The sequence below is a fragment of the Siniperca chuatsi genome, linkage group LG10 (assembly GCF_020085105.1).
Source record: "Siniperca chuatsi isolate FFG_IHB_CAS linkage group LG10, ASM2008510v1, whole genome shotgun sequence".
In the NCBI taxonomy this organism is placed as follows: domain Eukaryota; kingdom Metazoa; phylum Chordata; class Actinopteri; order Centrarchiformes; family Sinipercidae; genus Siniperca; species Siniperca chuatsi.
In genome coordinates, this window is record NC_058051.1 from 15,580,506 (window position 1) to 15,603,647 (window position 23,142).

At 40.5% G+C, this 23,142-nt stretch overlaps 2 protein-coding genes across 7 annotated transcripts; both read left to right on the plus strand.

Moving 5' to 3' along the window:
- The first annotated feature begins 875 nt into the window (after nt 1-875).
- LOC122883536 (la-related protein 4) lies at nt 876-15,265 on the plus strand. 4 transcript variants are annotated; one of them, XM_044212340.1, is made up of 18 exons: nt 876-1,563; nt 3,962-4,079; nt 4,480-4,638; nt 4,809-4,832; nt 6,299-6,383; nt 6,494-6,630; nt 6,720-6,823; nt 6,938-7,048; nt 7,149-7,202; nt 7,329-7,538; nt 8,056-8,159; nt 8,404-8,445; nt 10,697-10,927; nt 11,040-11,094; nt 11,681-11,839; nt 11,966-12,099; nt 12,210-12,420; nt 12,752-15,265. In XM_044212340.1, the coding sequence occupies exons 1-18, from the start codon at nt 1,447-1,449 to the stop codon at nt 13,142-13,144; spliced, it is 2,448 nt and encodes an 815-aa protein (XP_044068275.1). In that variant the 5' UTR covers nt 876-1,446; the 3' UTR covers nt 13,145-15,265. The 4 variants fall into 4 exon arrangements, with proteins under 4 accessions (XP_044068275.1, XP_044068278.1, XP_044068276.1 ...); XM_044212343.1 differs by lacking the exon at nt 8,404-8,445 and having other exon boundaries at nt 880-1,563; XM_044212341.1 differs by lacking the exon at nt 4,809-4,832 and having other exon boundaries at nt 881-1,563.
- Nucleotides 15,266-16,381: 1,116 nt separating this feature from the next.
- asb8 (ankyrin repeat and SOCS box containing 8) lies at nt 16,382-23,047 on the plus strand. Of its 3 annotated transcripts, none has more exons than XM_044212365.1 (4): nt 16,382-16,528; nt 17,906-18,082; nt 18,173-18,277; nt 19,320-23,047. In XM_044212365.1, exons 1-4 carry the CDS (start codon nt 16,472-16,474, stop codon nt 19,953-19,955), a joined length of 975 nt encoding a protein of 324 aa, XP_044068300.1. In that variant the 5' UTR covers nt 16,382-16,471; the 3' UTR covers nt 19,956-23,047. The 3 variants fall into 3 exon arrangements, with proteins under 3 accessions (XP_044068300.1, XP_044068301.1, XP_044068302.1); XM_044212366.1 differs by lacking the exon at nt 16,382-16,528 and adding an exon at nt 16,562-16,779; XM_044212367.1 differs by lacking the exon at nt 16,382-16,528 and adding an exon at nt 16,820-17,035.
- Nucleotides 23,048-23,142: the final 95 nt, after the last annotated feature.

A 23,142-nucleotide genomic window follows, 5' to 3' on the forward strand; every position in this document is an offset into this window, starting at 1 on the left:
AGCCTGTGGTTATACCTGAATACTCAAGTCACTAAATTATAATATGTTTGTACCATGTACAAACATTTTTTCTTTATTTTGAAGGGAGCATAAGCAGTGGAGCCATGTTTATCTACTACACTGTTAATCCAATAAGATATAGCTATTTGTCAATGTTATACTGTGTGACCCATCTTTGAACAGCCTTTTTGGGTTAATTAAAGTGTTTTCAATAGCTTATCACTTGTCTCTGATTGCATCTCAAGTGGTGCAAAAAAAGTGATTACATCACAGCTCTACTTTTTCTTTTGATGCCACACAAGAGGTCTTAGACCATTCATTAAACATGTAGTGTATTAAGTCTAACTGAATATACCTGCTGCCCTATAAAGGGTGTACAGGTAATTATAGAAAAAACAAATTATGACATTAACATTTGCGAATAAGAGGAAACTGTTTCTACTGATACAGTACCACTGGGCACACAAAGTAATATTATACTGAGACATGTATTTACAAATAGCCTAAATACATTAGACAACATAATACAAGAACAGGAGTATCTAAAAGATTCAAATTGACTTGAAGGATGTTCAGGCCTACAGAGAAAAAAGTATGTTTGGAGTCATATATTTTAATCCTTTTGTTTCTTACAAGTATATTTTACAAATGTGGTTTGAAATCGGGAAATTATACAAAGGCTTGCTTTTTTGGTTGTCTTCTCACAAACCTATTTGAATGTAATCTTCAAGAAACAAATCATTAACATAATGGTGCATTACAACTTTACAGGCTGGCTTGAATTCATCTTTGTATAATTCAGCTTTAGAATAAAAGCAGATGGAATTGACCTTTTATCATTCTAACAACAAAACCATACAAGATGTCTGCATATATGTAGCCTACTGGGGCACTCCTCATTACAGCAAAAATACTGTAGAAAACTACAGTGTGAATCCGGAAAAGGAAGAGGAAATGGTTTCTGCAGAGGTCACCGAGAACTCGCGGTGGCAGCCGGGACGTCGGCGGACCGTGTGCCTGCTGCTGAGGAAGGGTGCGTGTCCCGAGTGTCCGCTCCGGTTGCCCGGTTAGGAATGTACCTCGCGAACCCGGAGTGTGGTGTAATATTTGATGAAACGCCAGCGGGGACTGTGGTATAAGTAGAGTCATGGTTTGGCTTCGCGTATACCATTAGTATCTTAGCGTGCAGGTTTGATTCATTGAGCTAGCTGGTGTTAGCCCGCTTCGTTGATTCATAGCACGCTAGGTCGTTAGCCTCAGTCTGTAGCATACCTGCTAGCCGGCTAGCTAGCTAGTAAGCTAGTTTCAGTGTTCTGCTGGCCAATCCAGTCGAACAGGAGATAACCAGACTGACTGCTGAACCCAACCGCTATTTCGGAGAAAGGAGGTGGTGGCACGCGGGGGCCGGGAGAACGCGACGGGGTGGAAGTGAGTCAGGAGCGGCTGATGAGTTCAGACCAGAGCGGAGAGCCGCCGCTGCTGCAGGAGGAGGCTGATCCCGGACCGAAGACCGGTGGGAAGGACGAGGCTCTGCTGGGGTGCGAGGGAGGGTCAGGCGGCATGGTGAGTGAGGCCTTCTTAAGCTAGCGAGTTAGCTGGCGGGCTAAGCGACTGCTGCTCATTGGAGACCTGTTAGCACAGTACGCCCCCCTCTGCGTGATGGGCGATATTCATTAGGCAACAGCTAAAATTAACCCAAACCAGACATATATTAAGCTACTAAGCTTCAGCTTGGCTTTGACTGTGTGACTATTTGCGTAATAACTGTCTGATAGTGTTTAATCACAAGGCGCTATTGATTATCAAGCGAAAACAGTCTCAGACACCGCACATATGGTAGCATTTGCACGACTACTAACTTGCGACCAGTACAGTCATGTCATTTTACACACTCAACGTTACCGTTAGCCAGATCTCCACTTCAGATAGATAGATAGCTAGCTAACGCTAGCTTAGCCACCGTAACAAGCAAGCTCATTAAGTAGTTTGCTGAGTAATCATTAGGCTTTAAGTTAAGTTATAACACAGCTGTAGAATAACGGCAGTGCTATTTGGAGCGGAGAAGTACTGATTGAGTTGTTTTCAATTTATAGGTGATTGATGCTTCGATTACTGGCCGAAGGATAAACGTTCATTCACTAACGTTATCTGTTAGCTAATCGCGCTGCTAGCTAACTTAGCTAGCGCAGTGACATGCGTTGCAAATACCTGGCCTGTGCTGCGCAGCGCAGTCAGCTGACATTATTTGGCTTGCTACGCCCTGTAACACAGAAGCATGCATTGTAACCATGTGTCAAGTTGCACGGCACATAAATGTTCATGCTGTTTTGAATGACACCTAGGCCTAACAGTTTCCATTCTTGTGTAATTGATGGAGAGTGGACGTGTCTTGAGGCATATTGTAACTGGCAGCTGTACTTGTCAGGCCGAGTGCTTTTGCAAAAATGGGCGGATCTGTTAGCAGGTGGCAAGTGACAATGTCAAAAGAAGAAGCTGGTAAAATTGACAGTTACTGGCATTTCATAGTTAGTGCACAGCTGTCATCCACTCCTCTTTGGATAAAAGCACAACCACAGTTCACATCAAGATCACATCAGTATCTGTATGCCTTCAGTATGTGATCTATTCTTGGCCACAGATCTTTGCAGGGTCAGGATTTCTCCTGCCAGTCCACAGCTCTTTTGATATACCGAGTCAGATCCAATCCTTGAGTAATGTGCATCAAAAATTTAAATATGGTGGTGAAATTAACACATTAAGTACTAACATTATCTTAGTTTGTTGTTTTACCCAGTTTTATCAACATTTATTACTACACAGACATTGTAGTTTCTTAAAGCATTCTCCTCCTCGAGGTTTCCAATTAGATGCCATGGAGGCCCAATGGTATGCATGCGTTCCTGCCACCCTAAGATTGCACCAGGTGATTTCAGTTAGTGGCCCCCCAACATAGGGTTAAAGTAATTAGTAAAACTAGCAGGTGTAGTAATGGTTGGCTGTAACCTGCATGTGCTCAGTCCTCCATGGTACATTGCTTGAGACCAGTTTAATTTTTTGTTAACTCTGCAAGGTTTTTTGTTGCTGCTGCCTGTTTTTGTTTGTTTGTATGTATCATAATGCTTTTGCAATAGCACACAGTAAATATGTAATGTCTACCCAAACAACAAAAAGTCAATTTTAATTTCGGTTTTTGACAAACACTAGGTACTTGAAGGAGATAAATTTCCAAAGTGTTTCAGCCTGTAAAGCTAAATAGTTACACATTTGTAACAATTGTTTTTAATTATATGAATTTCTTATATTTTCTGGGATGTTTTTTAAGTGTTTTGTTTGCCTTTTGAAATATGATGGAGGCATTAGGCAACTAGTGTTTTATTGTTAGTTACTTTTATATTTTCCAAGTCCATTGCCATAATTGCATACAATTATCATGTTCCTCTCCTTGATGATCAAAGATTTCCAAAGGCTATTGGATCTTACACTTAAGAGCTATTAGGTTAATTTAATGCATTGAAGATGCTTGGTGCTTACTGCTCAGTGCTCAATATTGGATATAAGACATAATTCAATGTGTTTTGTATTGATAAACAAATAAGTGTTAAAACACACTTTGTACTGTAGTGTGTATTCTGGGAACTAATGTGATGCTAAGCAGAGATGAGATGGCAAATCTAAGGTGAATCATACAGAATATTAATTATGATACTCATCATAGTGTAGTTCTCAATTGCAGATAAAGCACATCAGTAACATTCAAATCTGTTTTGAATATAAATAAACTGTTAAATTGCAGTAGTCTAATTTAGATAATTGACAGCTGTACATGCAAACTACTGTCTAGGTTGTTTTTTGTGCCTGTGTATGTGTAAAATGTTTGATTTAGCTCAAATATAAAAGTCATTCTGCTCTCATGTTGATATGAATTGCACTCGCCTGATCCTGCTGTTGCTCTGCTTTGAAGGTCACCTCTAAGGGCGCCGGATTGAACCCAAATGCCAAGGTGTGGCAGGAGATGCCTGTGGCCCCCAGTGAGGCTGTTACGAACAGCCCTCATTGGCCCCCCTCAGACATCAGTGAGGGTGAGTGATTCTATCAGCCCAATTAAATAGCCATCAGAAAACAACTAATTTATTGCAATTTACAGATCTTTAAAGTGTGAGGGGGAAAAAACAATTTCCTTGGAAAACTGGTCATTGACATCCATGTCTACTGTTCATAAATATTGACTTTTTCCTAGTCAGCACCAGCTATAACACTTATATTCATGTTTAAACTAAATTTTGACTTAAGTTCTCATTTTTTGTTTTTTTACCCTTTCCTTGACAACATCTCTATACATCTAAACTTTATTAATGTACACACACCGTACTAAGCCAAACTCTGGGAATGCATACGGACTTTCAAAATGTACATGGCGAAGCAGCCCTGAAAATGATGTGCTGTTGGTCCTGATTAAGAAACTCTTTACCTTGTCCACAGGTTATTGTGAGCCTTCGTCTGCTGGCTGCAAGCAGTACACTGTGGGATTCACGGCCCTGGATGACAGCAGCTCCACAGCAACAGCTGAGATAGCAGTAAATGGAATGGACCCTCCAGAGTTGGGATTTTCCCCCGCTGAGTCCACCACAGGGACCTCAGGTCAGTCACATCACATCACATCACATGCAGTCGTCTCCACACACCAACTGTGACTGCAACTAGGGACTATTCTCTTTGATTACATTTATTAATTTTTGGATGGAATATAGAACTTCACATGCACTGAGATAACAAACTGTATGGTCTAATATCATAAACTGTCTCCACAGCTTACAACAATACAATACTGTTGTGTGAGTATTACCCCACAAATATGCTTTCTATTGCAGCACATTGACCTATACCAGTCTGTAGTTTTACATACCAGCTGATCGCCTCAGCAGGGGTATTTAACTGATGAGTGCTAATCAGTGGGTAGAGTCTCTGATGGAAATTAATGGAAACCTACAGACTGCTGGCTCTTCATGTCACATGGTTCACCTTTATTGTCCCCCTGATGATGTCATCAGGGTTATTTTCTTAGACTTTGGAGCCACATAACTACAGCCACTACAGAGCCACAAAATACATCATACAACTTATCACAGGCTCGGTAGTACAACTTATTAAATAATACTCAACGTTGCTTACATATTACTACTTTTTAAAAAGTAGTGACGCAGCCTACACTCATGGTCATGCTCAACCTATCTCTTGAAATTGAGTGAAACATAATTTATGGTTGATGGTTTGACGTCACTGCAGAGTAATCCCAATAATTGTGTGGTAAGCCTATCCTATACTTATTGTAGTAACTTACTCAGTGGACACTTTTATTACGTTCACCTGTACAATCTAACGCAGTCCAGTACAAGCCGTAGCCCCGTCATAACATCTATCTTAATGAAGTTTATAATAGAGTTTTTGTTGACATTGTCGGAAATGTGTAAAATCAATTGTTTGTTATTGAGGTCATAGTTAAAGGTGATGTTGTACATTATATTGAGATGTGTTTGAAAGTTTTTGTCCTTTGCATTTGCATATACGGGGCGGGGCAGAATATTAGAGACACCTCTGACTATAATGCAGTCGAGTACAACACAACCACTAACTATGACCTTAATGATTAGGGCTGCCACCTAAAAGTCGATGATTCAAGTAATCAGTTGAGAAAACCCAGAGTCGACTCGCATTTTGTCAGTCGAATCACTACACTTTTGTACTATTGTACAGAGAGCAATGCTGGAGCAATCGCAGGCAGGCTGTCAACTTGACAAACCGAGTGTTGTCTCAACATGACGTAACCACAAAAAGACGGATAGGTGCTGACTGTCAGTAAAGTCTGCTACACTACTTTTGAACCAGGTGCTGGTACAACCTCCTGGCTGGCAGTGCTGTCAGGAGAGACAGCAGGAGAGACTCTCCATGGTGCGCTAGGATTTTAAAACTATGACCAGGACGCACACTTTTACTTTCTCTGACTGTGTGGTAATCTGATGTTTTCACATCACAGATAATGAGCAATGGCATTAAAGCGTGGGTCTTACAGATGAACCATGAGAGTAATGTAAGCTGATATAAGAGTTTAGCGTGGAACAGCTGGAGCGCTGAAGAGACTCTGACTGGGCAGTGGAGTAAAATCTATTTTTTCATATTTGTAGCTAAATTGTATTGAAGAAGAAAAGTCAAATAAATTTAAAAAAAATAAAATATATTTGTTTTGTTTTTTTAAAAAAAAGCATGTTGTCACTTTTCTTACCGTTTTGTTTTTGGTTCTCAGTGGATTCCAAGACTGAAGAACAGCCAATCTCCTCGGAGAATCTACGAGAGTCTCTGAAGAAAGAGCTGGAGTTTTATTTCTCTAGGTAAGAGCCAAGCACTCAAACCACCTTTTTATACTGTAGAATTTGGAAAGTGGACATATTTCAAGGCAAGAGAAGGCTAATCTACATGACTTTGTTGTTTTGCGATTCAGAGAAAACCTCTCTAAGGATTTGTACCTGATGTCCCAGATGGACAGTGACCAGTTTGTCCCTATTTGGACTATAGCCAGCATGGAGGGCATCAAGGTACTCACCACTGACATGGACCTCATCCTGGATGTGTTGAGATGTAAGTTGAAAGTTTAAGATGGTGTATGTTAAAACAATCTGCATACATCTATGATGTTTCTAGATTTAAATATCTTGAATTCCTCTTAGCCTCTCCTATGGTACAAGTGGATGAGAAAGGGGAGAAAGTGCGTCCTAATCACAAGCGGTGCATAATCATCCTAAGGGAGGTCCCTGAAACCACACCTGTTGAGGTAAAGCTAATTTATGCATAAACTAAGCATTGAATAGTGCATGTCTTTGGAAGCATTATATTGTCATTGATGTTTACTTGAAGTATGAGCCCATTCATGGTATCTAATTCACAGGAAGTGGAGTCACTGTTCAAAAATGAGAACTGTCCAAAGGCGATAAGTGTTGAGTTCGCACACAACAACAACTGGTACATCACATTCCAATCAGACACAGATGCTCAACAGGTAAAGCAAGTCAAATTGCACTTTTCTTTACACTGTCTGAAGTATTCAGTAGAAATTCTGCACCATGAATGCATTATGATTCTCTCTTATGCTCCCATAGGCATACAAGTACTTGAGAGAGGAAGTAAAAACATTTCAGGGAAAACCCATTATGGTGAGTTATATTAAAACTCCTTAGTCATCTTGGAAAGGCCCGTTTGTGAAGACGTTTTTAGTTATTTCACTCTTTGCTTTTATCCTGAATTTTTCTTTTTTTTCTTTTTTTTCTCCATGCTGACAGGCCAGGATAAAGGCCATCAACACATTCTTTGCTAAGAATGGCTACCGTAGCATGGACAGCAGCCTGTATGCTCAGCAATCCCAGAGCCAGTCCCAGTACAGCTCTCCACTCTACATGCAGCACGTCTACCCCCAGCAGCAGTACCCAGTCTACGGCATCGTACCTCCCACCTGGACACCTTCGCCCACACCGTATTTTGAAACTCCTCTGGTGAGACAGTCACACGAAACTACTCTGAAATTCATCCCTCATGCACCCCAGTTCAAAACATTTCCCAGTTCCTGTCGATTTTGTTTCTGTGTGTCATCAGCATTAAATGCGTAAAATGTGATGCAAATAATTAATCTTGAAAGCCACAAGTTGTTCATCAGCAATAGCTGGAATCCCCCCGTCACCCAAAACCCCCCACACAATTGCTTGTTAGTCACTGCCACCTTGTTTGCTGTAACTTCTCAAGAGAAATGCATTGAGTGAATTCAAATGAGCCTTTCCCTTCTCCGTCCTTGCAATTTGAATTGTCAGTAGACATAAGCACACAATATTTTGCATAACGAGTTAGTCAAAATATTCTGTATTTTTCTAAACTGTCCAACACTTCGAGTAAACACACACAGCAAATAATAAAGTACATTTATTTTCAGGTCCTTGTGGTAGCTACTAAATAAATAACTTTGCATTTGTTGCATGAAATAGGATTAGTAAATAAAGTGTTTTTTTCCTTGCACAGGCACCGTTTCCCAACAGTAGCTTTGTGAATGGATTTGGCTCTGCTGGACACTACAAAACTGGTTCCAATTCTCTTAATATCACTCGCCCATTCAACAGAAACCGGTAAGGACTTCTTTTTCCAGATGCAGTTTGTTAATTTGTGAGAATCTTCTTTTAGTTTTGACTTAAATCTAATTCTGGTATTTGCGTGAACATATTCTAATTGGAATGTTTTACCACTTGTGTCATTGTTTGCATGATGTTAAACCGTGGACATCAGATCATCTGCGATTAAATTTTGTCTAAAGATAATGTAACCTCACCAGGGAATTGTTCTTCATTCCCTGTCTTTTTACTGTCCCCACAGTGTCCCCCTCTATTCAAGAAAGAATGTAATAAATGCCTTCAGGTACCACTATTATACTGTACAATAAGCTTCATCACTACCCTCATCTCTTACCACACTGCTGCAGCCAAATGACTAAATCCATAACGGGGCCCATGCCTAATGCCAATCAGATTTTCATTGCCATAATCCTTTAAATTAGTGGGATAAATGTTTGTTGCCAGGTAATGGACATCCTGGATTTGTCACGTTATTTGATAAATGTAGGCTTGCCCCCTACATGGCAGCAGCTGTTATCTGATTCTGAGAAATTGGCTTTTTATGGCCACCTTGGCTCCAAAATGTCCTCTTTGCATTGACATTATTACACGTAACAGTTTCTCTCCATCACAACTAACCATCCATTGTACTTGTTCATTGTTTTTGTTTTTCTGCTGCTTTCTTTGTCAGTTATTGTATTACCACATGCCATGTGGTGTTTTATGCCATAACAAAGAAATGCTGAGAATTTGGAGTTGAGTCTAGGTCAGCTGTCAAGCTTTTATCCGTATGTTTTAAATCTTTCTCAAAGAGATGACAACTTTGCAAGTTTGTTCATACACTGAAAAAGCAGCTTCACAAAGAAATGTCTCACTGGACTCTTCCCATGTCAGACCTAGTGATGAGATCAAGATGCGCATAGAGGGAAACCAGGGAGCGGAGTAACTGGCTTTGGTTCTCTCTTTGTCCTCTGTGTCTTTTTCCTTTGTCTTTTTTTCCCTCTCTATCCTTCCTTTCCAAAGTTAGGTGCTTCACTCCCATCCCAATGAGCGTTCAGATTATGAGATCTGAGGGTCAAAGACTCACGAGAAGATCAGTCCATGTGACTCAAGCTGCTAGGTTTTTGGCAAACAATATCTGTCTCAAAGCGTTATTTGTGGTGCATTAAGATATTAGTTGCCTGTCTAGGTCTTACATGGGCGTTGCCAGCTCTTAATGAGTTTGATTGGTTCCAGATTGGCAAACTATAGTATGTTGACATCAAAGTCTCCACTGCTTCAACCAATCATGAGCACAAATGTAGCGCCCCCCCACCGCATGTCTGCCCAATTTACCCTGAGGACACAGCATGCTGTCTATTCCTACAGCAAACTGGTGCCACCAGTGTTTCCTTTGAACTTCTTATAGCTGTATCAGCCTCCGTTATCTGAAAATTGTTGATGGACCCCCAACAAAATGCAATTGCAGTTTTTTTTTTTTATGTAGGTTTACTCCTATATGTTCCAATTTCCATCCCATAACCACTGTGATTACAGTGCAGTTTTCTATATGTAATGTCATTAGTGTCCAAACATAAGCTCCACTTATAGGACCATACAGGTGGTTTAACATGACTGTATATAAAGATGGACGACGCGTCTCCCACTGTACAAAAATGAAGCCAAAATATCCCAGATACAGGAGCTGCCATCTTGCGTTGGTGACTTCATTTGGAGCCAGAATCTGCGCAGTAATGATTGGAGTTGGAGCTGCGGTATCAAGGTCCCGCCCATACACCCGGCTGACTCAATTGCGAGCCGGCCTCAGCTGTCAATCATGACGTGTAACCCCCCTTTTTTATAGCAGCAAATAACTAATTAAAAACAAACTTATCAGAAAAATGAACACTTGAACATACATCAGTGTGTTAAGAACTACCTAAAATGACAGAAAAGTTTGGCTCATGTCCCATGTGCTAGCATGGAGGGGGCGGGGTCTGTGGAACTATACTGCAGCCAGCCGCCAGGGGGCTGAAGGATCAGCTTCACTTTTGGGGAGCTGTCATGTCATCCATCTATATTCCGTCTATATTGGATTTGCGTAACTAATAGCTGCTGAACATTTTCCAAAGCACTCACACAAATTTTGTATTACAGCATTGATAAAGCTACTTCACACTACAGTTTTTTTTTTTTAGTATGAGTTGTCAACACTCTTAGCAAATGTATTACCACCTGACAATAACATAACTTTGTGAACGCGATGTCATCTTTGTATTTTGGCAGATATGGATTTCATCATGCCAAGAACGTTTCTAGTCCTCTACAACCTTTCCTATAGTATTAACAGCTGCCTTAAAAGCAGGAAATCAATCTGAAATGGTTAGAAGCATTAGCTACATCTAAATAGACTTGCATGTACAACCCACCTGTATGGTCACCTCTAAGGTCCTGGGGCCAAAATTATCCCCAAAAACAAAAAGCTCTACAGGAAACACTGGTTACCAAAATGTTTTAAGAGTATTTTCAACTTAGTATTGACCTTTCTCATCTTCACCTTTTCCCCTCTGCAACAGAAACCATGTGAAGCCCCAGGTGAGGACAAACGAGGTGACCCCAGCGTCTATAACTCCTGTCCCCTTGGAAAGTCTGACTGGACTGCGCAGCCCGCAGCCCCCCGCTCCTGCTGCCGGCGCCACAACCACCACTAACCCAGTCCAGACAGTCTCTGACCTTAGCTCAGCGTTCTCACATCTCTCCTCGTCTTTGGACCCCAGTGATGACAGCGGCATGGCTGGACGCGGAAGGTAAACCTGTTTTACCTTGCCGGACTGTAATGGCTGCTTCTCAGTAGCTGTGATTTGATCGTTGACACTTGACTGATGTTGAGTTACTGTTAATCATTTATTTGCATTTCAGACGGAGCACAACCTACAGAGGAACACGGAAGAGGCGAGAAGACGAGCGGATTGCGGTAAATGCCAATTTTAATGTTTTCTTGAAACTCGTATGTTGTATTTAAAGGTGGGGTATGCGATTCTGGAGAAATCCAATACCATGGTATAGCGTAAACAATGACACAGCAAGTAATGTAACTAATGTTAGCTAGGTTGTGGGTTAGCAAACTGTCCCTACAGTTGCTGCGGCAAAGCTAACAGCCAGAGAGGACAAGACATTTCCCAGAGCCAGCACAACAGCTCCAGACAGCGATACTCACAACTCTCCTGCTACTATAGCAAACATCACAATAACAGCATATCTAGAAACTAAGCTCAATGTCCGCGGGCAAGTCATTTAACGGTACCTGACAGACAAATAATGGCTGGAATAGTGTTGTGTGGCCCGGTCTGAGCCACTTTGTTTGTTTCCCATTTAGAGAGCCATGACTGTTTACAGTTTTTTTTTTTTTTCAGCGCGCACACTGAATGGACATCTAGCAGACCGTGTGGAGATATTCGCTGAATTTGACAAAGATTAGAATCGCATCCCCCACCTTTTTAAAGTCTAAAACATCTCGTGATCTCTGTATTTGTTTGCTCCATTTCAATTTCGTTTCTCAGAGGCCTGTACCGCTAGCAGAGGTCAAGGTTTCTCCTCCCAAGTTTGACTTGGCTGCTACCAATTTCCCACCTCTTCCTGGCTGCGTGGTCAGTACACAGGGAGAGCCGGTGCTCGAAAACCGAATGTCAGATGTTGTACGTGGTTTGTACAGGGACAAGGTAAGAAGAAATTAAGATTGTAAAAGTTTGTAAATCTCTTGGATAAACTGCACTGAGAGTATTGTTGAAAGGGGGACTTCAGAGGAGTAATGTGCATGCCTCCTTCCTTTTTTCTTTTTTTAATAGACAGAACAAGCCAATAAAGAGACCACTGTGAGTCCAGGTTCAGGCCAAGCCACAGTCACAGAAGAGGCTGCTGCCAGTCCTGCCCCGGCAGCCCCGAAATCTGCTACACAACCACTTGGACCCTCAGCCCCTATGTAAGACTATCTCAGTAATTACAATTTAACTCAGGATATTTGGTACTTAGACTCAAACAACTGTATTAAACTTAAAATGGTAACTTGAATGTCTGAAACTCTTCTGACAGTATCACTCGTCAGGAGAAGAGGGTTGAACGGGCTGAGCCCCCAGCTCCAGCTCCAAAAGTGACTCCACGCACACCTGTTCAAAATATCGTAAACCCACCCCCCTCCACACAGCCCATGCCTAGCTCCAGGCCTCAGCCCTCCGCTGCCTCCACGCCAGCGACACCCAGCACGCAGGCGCCTGCTACAGCCACTATTCCCACCCCTGCACAGGTGCAAATCTGGTTCTTTGTAATGACAGCCTACACTTGAGCATAATTGTCTTCCTGATGATGAGATCTTTTGCGCATAGAGGGAAGTGAGGTAGTGGACTGACTGGCTTTAGTTCTCACCCTCCTCTCTACCTGTCACTCTCCTTCAGCATTTCTGTCTTTTATCTCACTCTGCCCTTTCCCACCAAAAGTCCAGAACGTTCACTCCTACCCCAATGAGCATTAAGATTATGAGATCTGAGGGTTTTACGAGGAGAATCATGAAAATGAATGTATATATGAGTCTGTGTTGCATCTTCTTAAAATTATGCTTTTTCCCTGCCTTGGTTCAGGAGCCCCGTAAGCTCAGCTACGCCGAGGTGTGCCAACGGCCACCCAAGGACCCTCCCCCTGCGGCCCCTGCCCCAGCTTCTTGTGGCACCTCGTCGGGCCAGCCGTTACGTGAGTTGCGCGTGAACAAGGCTGAGGAGCCGGGCTCCAGCAGTGGTCCTGGAGACAAGCAAGAGAAAGTCCACGACAGGGAGGGGGGATGGGAATGCAAGGAGAGCCGGCCACCGCGTGAACGTGACTCTCAAGGCTACCACCGCAGCAACGGCCCCAGAGGCACTGGGGGCCTCAAGTTTCGGGACCAGAGGCGCCCACCTCCAGCTCGACGCAGCTCCCCCCAGGGAGGCTACAGGCACACTGGCAAAGAGCAGAATATCCCACCAGTATCGCCAAAGTAAAAACTTGATATGAATAGAAAAAAGATCTATGAATATATACATGGATATATATAATTATATAAAAATGAATAACATAAAAGCAACAACATTATGGTAGCCACCTTCCTCCCACCCCTGGAACTTGTCCAAAGAAAAGCTTTTAAAATGACAAGACTGGGACATCCAGGACTAATGGGCAAAATGACACCTGAAGAACTTTGAGTGATTTGAAAAGGAAACAAAAATCTTGTTTGGGCCTCCAGCAATATGCTTAAATGAATTTAAGTCAGATTTATCTGGAGGCCATCTCATTTATGCTCTGCTAGGGAGAGGTGGGATGCTGGGCCGCGTAAATGGCCCTCTACCTTTTTTGATTTTAACGAATAGATGTCTGCAAGAACAATATGCACTAAGAAGAAAAGAACATGCATATATGTCATGTACATATACAAAGATATCACTAACACGCAATGAGACAACAGTTTTGTTTTGTTTTTTTTTTTTTTCTTGTGTGCTTAGTTTTGCGAGTATGACTGAAGGGTTGACTGATGTCTGTGTATGCATTGATTGTTAGGCAAAATGATTGAAGTGCTACAGTGTGCTGTTGCACGGATGTAATGGATGATTTTTGATTTTTACATCAGATTCATCATTGTCCTGAAACTGGACAGTGTGGTCTTCTAATGTATATTAATGAAATGTGTTCTATGGTGGTATTTTGATCCTGGTTCATAATTGGCTTAAATTGTATCAGTCTGATATCAGAAAGTGTTGATGTACTCCACAGTCAGATGTGTGGTTTTGTTTAAAGCCAAGATCCACTTTGGGGTGCTCACTGGCCTGTTAGCCACAGTGAACCTGCTAGCCTGGTCCAAAGTTTTTCATGTTAAGTTTTATCTCTATCTATCTGAACCATTTTGGGTCTACCCACTCTGATGGATTCAATACATTGTCATGTTGATAATCAGTCAGGTTCTCTGTTTACATATTTGTTTGGGTAGTAGGTTGATGTTTTCCAAGAGGAAAAAAAAGATTAGGTTAATGGTAAGATTTGACTGTTCAGTGCGCCTGGTGGTTTAGGTGAGGTTTGGCTTTTCTACATCATCACAGGATATCCAGGTTAAGCTTATATCTGTGAATTGTTCTTAACAATGGCATAGTGTCAAATATAGACTGAGGAGTGCTGTTAGCTAAGGATGATAGCTACATAATATTTGGCAGCCAAGTCATAGGTATAAAGAAAATTGGAACATTTTCACATGCTATGTGCCAGCTGCCTACGATCATAGTGTGCTAGGATAAAGTTTTGATTTTTATTGACGAGGTCTGCTAAATAATGTATTCTTGGGGAAACTTTTGGCCCAGTGAAACTGGATTTTGAAGAAGCTGTAGAAGTGTAGTTGCCTATGCTATATTGTAATAACCCTTCACTAGAAATGTGTGTGGGAGAATGTAATTGTTCTAATACTGAATTTACAGAGGGAGGCTTTTGACAGCAGGTATCCACCAGATCGTTTTGTGCTTTTAGGGTGAGTTTGCTGGTTTGTTTTTGTTTTTTTTCTTCTTTAATTTCGTTTTCTTTTTTTCTTTTTTTAAATTTTTGAAAAACAAACAGGTTGACTTAGACTTTGAAGTTTGACTCACTGTATGTATTGCTTTTTAAATTTATTTATTTTAATTCTGATGCACAACGCTTTTCTCCCAATCTTGGTAGGCTGGTTTCCCCAAAGTTGTGTGAAATCGCATTGGCAAAATAAAATCACGCATATGACATTTATACTGTTCGAGATGTCAGCTGAGCGAAAATACTTGATGCATTGATTTTGGGTTAAGTAATGCAGTAAATGAGTAACCAATCACTGGGGCTGTTATTTCCTTTTCAGTATGAGCAGCTAGTGGTTTAGTATAATTAAATAAATGCACTAACTTGTTTTTAAAAAGAATCTTACTCATGAGTAATGTGAAATCATTTTAGAAGCATATGGTTGTTGTTGACAGCCCCCCCCCCCATATGTTTGGGTTATTTTCTGTTAATTTGGGTTGGGGTGGCAAAAGGAAATATAGTAATGGATCAACCAAGTGTTTGAGACACAATCCTAGAACTGTATGAAATGTCACCAAAAATAAATTATTTTGATTTGGCTTTCCAGTGTCATGTTTCTTTCTGTTATCTCTCATTTATACACTACTCTCATCAACAGATGAATAGGCTGCAGCATTTTATAAAAATGAATCAGCTGTGAAGTCTTTTTTTTTTCAGAATCCTGCAAAAAAAGTAAAGGTTATAAGGTCAGTAACAGATGGAAGAAAAAAAAAAGCAAAAATGTAACTTTGCATCTAAAATTTGGCAGCACCAGTCAGGCATGAAAAATGTGGGTACAAGCTGGGTCACAGTTTTAGGCCTTTGCAGACCCAAGGATAAGGACAAATTATAAGACTTGGTTAATCAATTCATCATTTGATCTATAAAATGTAAGACAATAGTGAAAAATTACCATTACAATTTCCTAAAGTCCAAGTTGGTGATGTCAAACTGCTTGTTTTGTACAACCAACAGTCAGAAACCTACAGATATTCAGTTCATTATTATAAAATTACTTAAACAATCACTTATGAAAATAGTTGCCAACCAAGATTGACAAGTCAATTAATCAAATAGTTTCAGCTGTAAATCTCCATACCCTCTAGCTCATGACACCTAGTGATTCTAATATATTTGTCTAAATCAGGATCCAGATGAATAATGAAGGTCTGGATCTGAATGTTCGTCAAATAGTGCTGAAACAAATACTTGACAACTGACAAGAAATTGATCTCAACATCTTTTGATAATCGAGTAATCATTTGAGTCATTTAATAAAAAAAATTGATTCACTGTTTCCAGCTTTTGCTTCTCAAATGTGAGGATTTGCTGTTTTACGCTGTGTTATATATGAATGTAAATTGAATATCTTTGGGTTGGTGACAAAACGATCAATTGGACGACATTGGACTCTTCTGACATTTTGTAGACTGAACTATTAACTATCATCGATCATGACAATAACTATTACTTAAGTTGCAGCCCTAGTCAACGTAAAACTGACATCACTGCAACCTGTTTTCCCTGTAGTTTCTTGGCTGTCAAAAAAGGGGAATCAAGTGTCCACAGTCCCAGAGGAAATATAAAACTCTGACTTCCGAAAAAAATGAAAACATCCATGATTATTGTCTGTTTGCGGCTTGTTGGCTTGGCTGTCCACCAGGGGCTGCCTGACCTGTCAGTCTTCGGTGATTTGTGAAGCCACTTGTTCAGCGTCTCTCTGCTAGTCGACTGTACCTTAACATGGTCATGAGCTGAAGGCATTCATGACATGCCGGTGGATGGATGCCTGCGGTGCTGCCATACATGTCTATATTGGGAAAGTAAGTGCACTTAGCAAAGACGTCCCTTCCAGTCAGACATCATAAACGCCGGTATTCGAAGAAACTATCAACTTATATGAAGTTATCGCAGAATAAAGCGAGCGTTGGCTCAGTGAGGTTTAAATACAGGGAACAGAGGCTCGAGGCAGAGGGCGTGGCCGCGAGCGGTGACGTTCTGTGTTTATGTCAAACTGAGCAGCAAACAGTCAGTCCGGTAACCTGTCAGACCTTCAAACCGTGGACCATAAACGGTACGTTTCCTCATTAGCATCGGTAATTTACCGATGGTTGATGCGAGGGGCATTTCAAAGCGCGTTCACAAGTATTTGAAATGAATGTCATTAGATTTTTTCCGCCTACGAGTGTCGATTGTTCCTCGACGCTAACGTTAGCTCGCTAGCTAGCTAACTTGGTGCTAGCTGCCGGTGAAAATGTAGCCGGGGATAATTTTTTCCTCTAAACCAACCCGTCGGCATCTGCTTGCTAGCCAAGTGGCTCTTACGATTTGTATGTTAATCTGTTACTGTCACTTGTGTAGAACGTGCATCACCCTTGCATACTGTGTTTTTCTTTCTTTTGTTGTGGAGCATGTTTTTTTTTGTCAAGTGAGCTAACGTTAGCTGTCAGTGTCAGACATTTGTTTACGTTTAGTTAGCATACTTACATGGCTGATATTCTGCTGACAGTCAGCTCTCTGGCGACTTCCATTAAGTAGCAAGAGCAGAATAACGTTAGGCATCGGCTCTCTTTTTTTTGACAACAGGACAAGCATACACTATCTAGCTTGCATGATCGGAGCTATAGTATACTGATTAGGATCAGAAAACGGGGAAAATGTGTTTAATGTTAATTCTGTTCATTTGCTTTCATGATTGTCATCATACACGATTGCATGAAATTTCGATCTTAAGATCAACAAGTAAGTTACTCTATAAATTCTTGTTGCAATTTCCCATTATGTGAATTTAAAAAAGTAGGTTGTATTAATAACAACTCCAACATAAAACCGGATATCACTGGACTCCTAATATTCAATGTAACTCGTCTTAACAAACCTGATTATGTAGTGCCAGTGTAAGTTTACATGAAATTAAAGAGGTTTCTACAGAATGTGCATATTTTTTGTTATAATGAAACAAAACGCTGCATGCAAACTGCCATGCTGGTAAAATGGTGACGGAGTGAGTACATTTCTATGTTAAAGCAACAGACTATAGTAAATATGAATAGGTTTAATCACCCAAAATAACAAAACAAAAAAACTCAAGGACTTTTTAGATTTGTTATTTGTTTTATTCTGGTAAGTTTTTTTTAAGGCTCAGGGATCTTAATTGTGTCTAACAGCTTTTAATTCCAACTTCTTGAAATGTGTTTCAGTGTGCCGTAGTGTCACCCCTGCTCGGGTGCCATGGTCCTCAGTTACACATGAGCTCTACTATGTGGTACATCATGCAAAGCATTCAAAGTAAATATTCCTTGTCTGAGCGGCTCATCCGCACCATCGCAGCCATCCGCTCATTCCCACACGACAATGTGGAGGATCTCATTCGTAAGGTAGGCACGCTCATCTTCCAGTCCGACTTCAAATAAATATCTCCTAGTGTCATCAGTTATATTGACATCATTATCTTCTGTATGCCTAAGGGAGCTGATGTGAACAGGATGCATGGCACACTTAAGCCCCTGCACTGTGCTTGTATGGTCGCTGATGCTGACTGTGTGGAGCTGCTGTTGGAGAAGGGGGCAGAGGTACGTCATACCGTGAACCATTTCCCATAGTATACCACGAGATTTAAGATGAATTTACTACCTTCCAGACAGCCACTGTATGATATGAAAGTCAACCTGCAGAGAGTTGAAGCTTGCTTGTGATAGGTAATACATCACACTGAACATCATGCCCGGTTATATTCTTGTCAAAGATATGTTATCTTTGTGGGGCAGTTTTTAAAGCTCTTCGCTGTTGGTGTGTGCAGTAAAGCTTTGACATCTGAAATTGAATAATTGGTTGCCAAAAACTGAATCAAATAAAACTGAAACCAGTGGTTGCCTGAAAGGTAGGACAATTGCATTTAACCCTAATAATAATAATAATTGTGCTGGATGATGATAACTGGCAATAATTGGTTCTCTGGGTGAAAATGTGCAAAACCACTGTATGCTCCTGTCTTCTCATTTACCTCTAGAGGTATCTAGGCTTACAGATTTGGTTACATTTGTCCAGGTGTAGAGTTGTCTATCTTTGAGATTTCTGCCTCCACCCAAATAATAAGGAGGTGAATGAAATTGAGTTTGTGGTACTCATTGCAGTGAAAGATGAATTAAAAAAAATTCCACAGCAGAAGACCCTGGTACCTGAATGGTTAGAGTGTATGGCACATAACCGCAACATCCCTGGTTTGATTCCAGCCGGGGACCTTTTGTTGCGTGTTGTTCCCCTGTCTTTCCTGTCTGCCTCTTCACTATTGACTGTCCAATGAAGGTGAAAATGCAAAAAAAAATAAAAATAAATCAACAGCAACGTGTCTTTCCAGAAACAGCATCCCTGTTACTTTAGATAATCACGGTGAAAGTATTAATAGTAGTAAATTACCACACCCTCAGATCTTGTACTTTGTGCTGCTGCACATACATGAACGAAAACAGCAGGTGCACAGTCCATATGCCCAAGACCTACCACTTTGCACTGGTCATTGCACTGGTCATTCGCTTGTGCGATTAAAATATGGCCTTGTTGGTGTTGGTAACTTCTTAGCATAACCTTGCTCATTCCATTATATTTCCTTCTCAGGTGAATGCTTTGGATGGATATAACCGCACAGCACTGCACTATGCAGCAGAGAAGGATGAGAGCTGCGTGGAGCTGCTGTTGGAGTATGGGGCCCAGCCAAACGCCCTGGACGGCAACAAGGACACTCCACTTCACTGGGCCGCCTTCAAAGATAACCCAGAGTGTGTGAGGGCCCTGCTGGAGAGCGGGGCCTGTCCCAATTCCCGGGACTACAACAGTGACACGCCTTTGAGCTGGGCAGCAATGAAGGGCAACCTGGAGAGCGTCAAAGTGCTATTAGACTACGGAGCCCAGGTCCATGTGACAAACCTGAAGGGCCAGACCCCTATCTCCCGATTGGTGGCCCTGTTGGCCCGGGGCCTGGGCACTGATCAGGAAGAGGAGTGCCTAGAGCTGCTGTGCCGGGCAGCAGGGCGGTTTGAGATCCGACGGGCTGACGGCACCCTTCCCAGGGAGCTGAGTAAGGATCCCCAGCTGCTGGCAAGGCTGACCAACATGGTGGCTCAGGCTCCTACACTTCGCTCTCTGGCACGTTGTGCTGTCCGGCAGAGTCTTGGAGTGCAGTTCCTCCCCACTGCTGTAAAAGACCTTCCTTTACCAGAGACTATCAAAGACTATCTACTGCTGAGAGACTGAGGCCATGAAACAATTGGGGGGCTCCCAGATTTCACTGGCTAATTATTAGACAGCTCACCACAGCATTTACTGGCAAGGAAGTGTCTCAATTGAATTATAGGATATTGTCTGACAGTGGCCCTCATTTATCAAACCTTCTTGAAAATGAACACAGGGAGAGATGTATAAACTTCTCTAAGTCCTTTTTTATTACCTTGTGGTTGCACAACATTTAAATCAGGAGTGCAGATTTGATCAGTTAGTTGTAGGAAGAAGACTGCACCAGTCCATGTGTCCATTGTTTCATAAAAACACCAAAAAAATAATGCATTTTTTGCTTACCTCTGGCCTGTTAAAAAGAAGTCTTGGTGGAGCAAAGTTTTTGTCAGCCCACCCTGCATGCAGTACAAAAAGAAACCATAACATCAGAGTTGTTGGGTGTCATCATAGGAATTGACCTACATGAAGCTACTTGTCCAATCATCCACCTGTTCACAAAAATCCAGTGCATCTTTGACATTTTAAGTAGGCTTATTGTTTTGTATGCAAAATTCACAATAAGCATTTAATATTACATTTTTAAATGTAATGAAAAATGCTATTGTGGTTTGTCACATAGCATGAGGAAAATATTGAGTTTGGTGGTAAAATTAGTATATGCTCATTGTGAGATTACATTTAAATGTAAGATAGGTGTATGAATGAGGGCCATTGTCTAATGATGCAGGCTGTCCAGTAATTCTATCAGAAGATGCAGTTCCTGAAGAAGTGCTCAGGAACGAATGTTATGCAGTTTGTATGATAGTTGGAGTGGCCATCTCTCTCTCGATTACATCCCAGTGAACTCACAATGCAATCATTTTTGCAATACCAAGGTGGTTAAAAAAACACACTTTGACCAGAACATAAAAGATTGTGCCAGGAACAGTTTTATTTGTTATGTAAAAGCAACAAAAGGTTGCAGAATATTATCATTGGTTTCATAAAATGTGCCAGGCTCACTAATCTTGCCTCCATCGAGTCCTCTGAAAACGTTCAACACTAGTAAAAGTGAGGTCAACATGCCTGCTGTCATATGTGATTTACTATTTATTTGGGCTTTATTTTAATGAAGGGTGCAGTTACAGTTGCCAAGGAGGAATAAAATGTTCTTTATTTTTTATTTTTACAATGGATGTTTTCAGTCTTACAAAAGTTTAGGTTTTCAAGGGTGCTCCCTGGTCCACAAATTTGCAGCATATGTTTTTGCTGCAAAATTAACTTTATTTTAAATTAAATATTTAAATGTTAGAACCATGAAATGGCATGATTACTTTTAAGTTTTTGTTCTAGAAAGATTCACTTATTAAGCTTGCAAAATGTATTTACATTTGTTATGGCATCTGTCTATAATCTGACCATTTCTGTGCTTGATTTTGTTTGCTTGTTCTGCTGCTGTATAAAAATTAACCCCTTAGATCATGTCTTGTGTACATCTGCAAAAGTGCTTTTTTCTTTGTCAAGGTAATGAAAGTAAATGCCTTTTATATTCTATACATTTATTTTCTCTCTATTGTTCTTCACAAAAAATGAGAACTCATTAAGTTTAAACAGACAGCTATAATACATCTATCAATTTATAACTAAGCACTATTACTTTAAAGCTCTGCTGCAGTAGGCTATGAAACCCCTCTGAAACACTTTGCTGTGTCATATTCAAATTATTGGCTTGATTCAGATTGAGGTTTTATTTGCATAGGTCTTTTTTCACAGCAGACATTTTAACTTGTCATAGTATGAAGAGCACAGGTGTTACTAATAGCATGAACGATGGCTCTGTTCTATTCAAGTGTCACAGTGAGCCAGTAATACACACACACAATACTAGGGCCCTGAAACCAAAGCAGCTAAATGGAATTCAGCCATCATTCATTTTATTATTTGCACCTGTGCTTCTCCTGCACCTTTAATACATTGATACAGGATTGAAGACCGCTGTGATCACTTAGTGCCTGTATAATTACAGTTTGACTGCACTCAGACTGAATCACAGTCATTACAAAGAGAGGGCCAGAGGAGCTCAAATATGAGAAACCACATCATAAATTTACAGTCAGAATTGTTACTTGGTTGTTAGCTGTTTCTGAGCATTTTCAAATACTTGGGCAAAAAACTACTCTGGGTGTCTAATGAACTTATGATACAAGAGGGGACAATAACTAACAGCTAAACAGGAATTTTAGATTCATTTAGACACTGAAAAACATATTTACTTTGTAAAAACAGGGGTGAACTAAATCTTCCACGGAAGAACTTTGGCAAAACATTAAGGTGATCAAGAAACAGTTGACTTTAATTTTACTTTGGTCTCTTGAAAGGAATACAAAAGCGAACTTTCAATTCTCAAATTATCCATAGGGGGTCTCTCTAGTCTCTGAATTCACATTCATTGGCTTGTAAACGGCCTCTGAATGAGATGCTTAGTGTGATTTGTAAATTGGAGGAAAATTGTAATGTTATGTAACACTTGCTGTGGATTACATCAGCTGCCTCGTCTTTAATGCTTTATGCATTTCCAAACATAATAAGATTTGGATAAGGAAAAACTCCCCAATTTAAACTTCTAATGAACGTCTCAAGTAAAAGTTCAATATCGATATACAGTATCTAATTCGCTGACCATTTAGTATATATTAGTATACATTTTTGTATACTAAATGCACTCAATGGCTTTTAAGGAAGAAACATTTTATTGGTTACAGTTAAATCAATAGAGATAATGTTGTTTTTGATGTCTGTACAATGAGCAGCAGAAGTGACTGTCTTGAACTTACTATTATAAGGGGAATTCTTTAATCATAAAGCCAAATGTACAAAAGAATGACCTTTTTTCACAGTCTTATTACCTACTATTGCATTAATGGAATATGGCATGGAATATATTATTTTGTATTTTATGGTGAGTCCTTTTAAGTTACTTTAGTTTAGCCTTAAACACTAATGTACTTTTCTACTTTTTATGTGTGTATTTGGGTGCCTTGATCTATTTCTTAGTAGCCTACTGAAGTTTTTGCATTGCCTACATGCTGTAGATTATACAACGGGTCAAAAAAAGCAATAAAGTTTTAAGATGAGCTGTTCTTTCTATTCAGTATATTTTTTGCATGTATGTACTTTGTCTGCGTGGTTTGAAAAGTATAATATAGTATAAATATTTTCAAAACTATAT

What these genes read in the sequence shown, in the direction of transcription:
- LOC122883536 (XM_044212340.1), top strand. Translation starts at nt 1,447, where the DNA reads ATGAGTTCAGACCAGAGCGGAGAGCCGCCGCTGCTGCAGGAGGAGGCT. An exon ending in AGGGAGGGTCAGGCGGCATG is followed by an intron (nt 1,564 to 3,961) that starts GTGAGTGAGGCC and finishes TCTGCTTTGAAG; the next exon opens with GTCACCTCTAAGGGCGCCGG. An exon ending in CTATTCCCACCCCTGCACAG is followed by an intron (nt 12,421 to 12,751) that starts GTGCAAATCTGG and finishes GCCTTGGTTCAG; the next exon opens with GAGCCCCGTAAGCTCAGCTA.
- asb8 (XM_044212365.1), top strand. Translation starts at nt 16,472, where the DNA reads ATGACATGCCGGTGGATGGATGCCTGCGGTGCTGCCATACATGTCTAT. An exon ending in TACATGTCTATATTGGGAAA is followed by an intron (nt 16,529 to 17,905) that starts GTAAGTGCACTT and finishes AATGTGTTTCAG; the next exon opens with TGTGCCGTAGTGTCACCCCT. An exon ending in TGTTGGAGAAGGGGGCAGAG is followed by an intron (nt 18,278 to 19,319) that starts GTACGTCATACC and finishes TTTCCTTCTCAG; the next exon opens with GTGAATGCTTTGGATGGATA.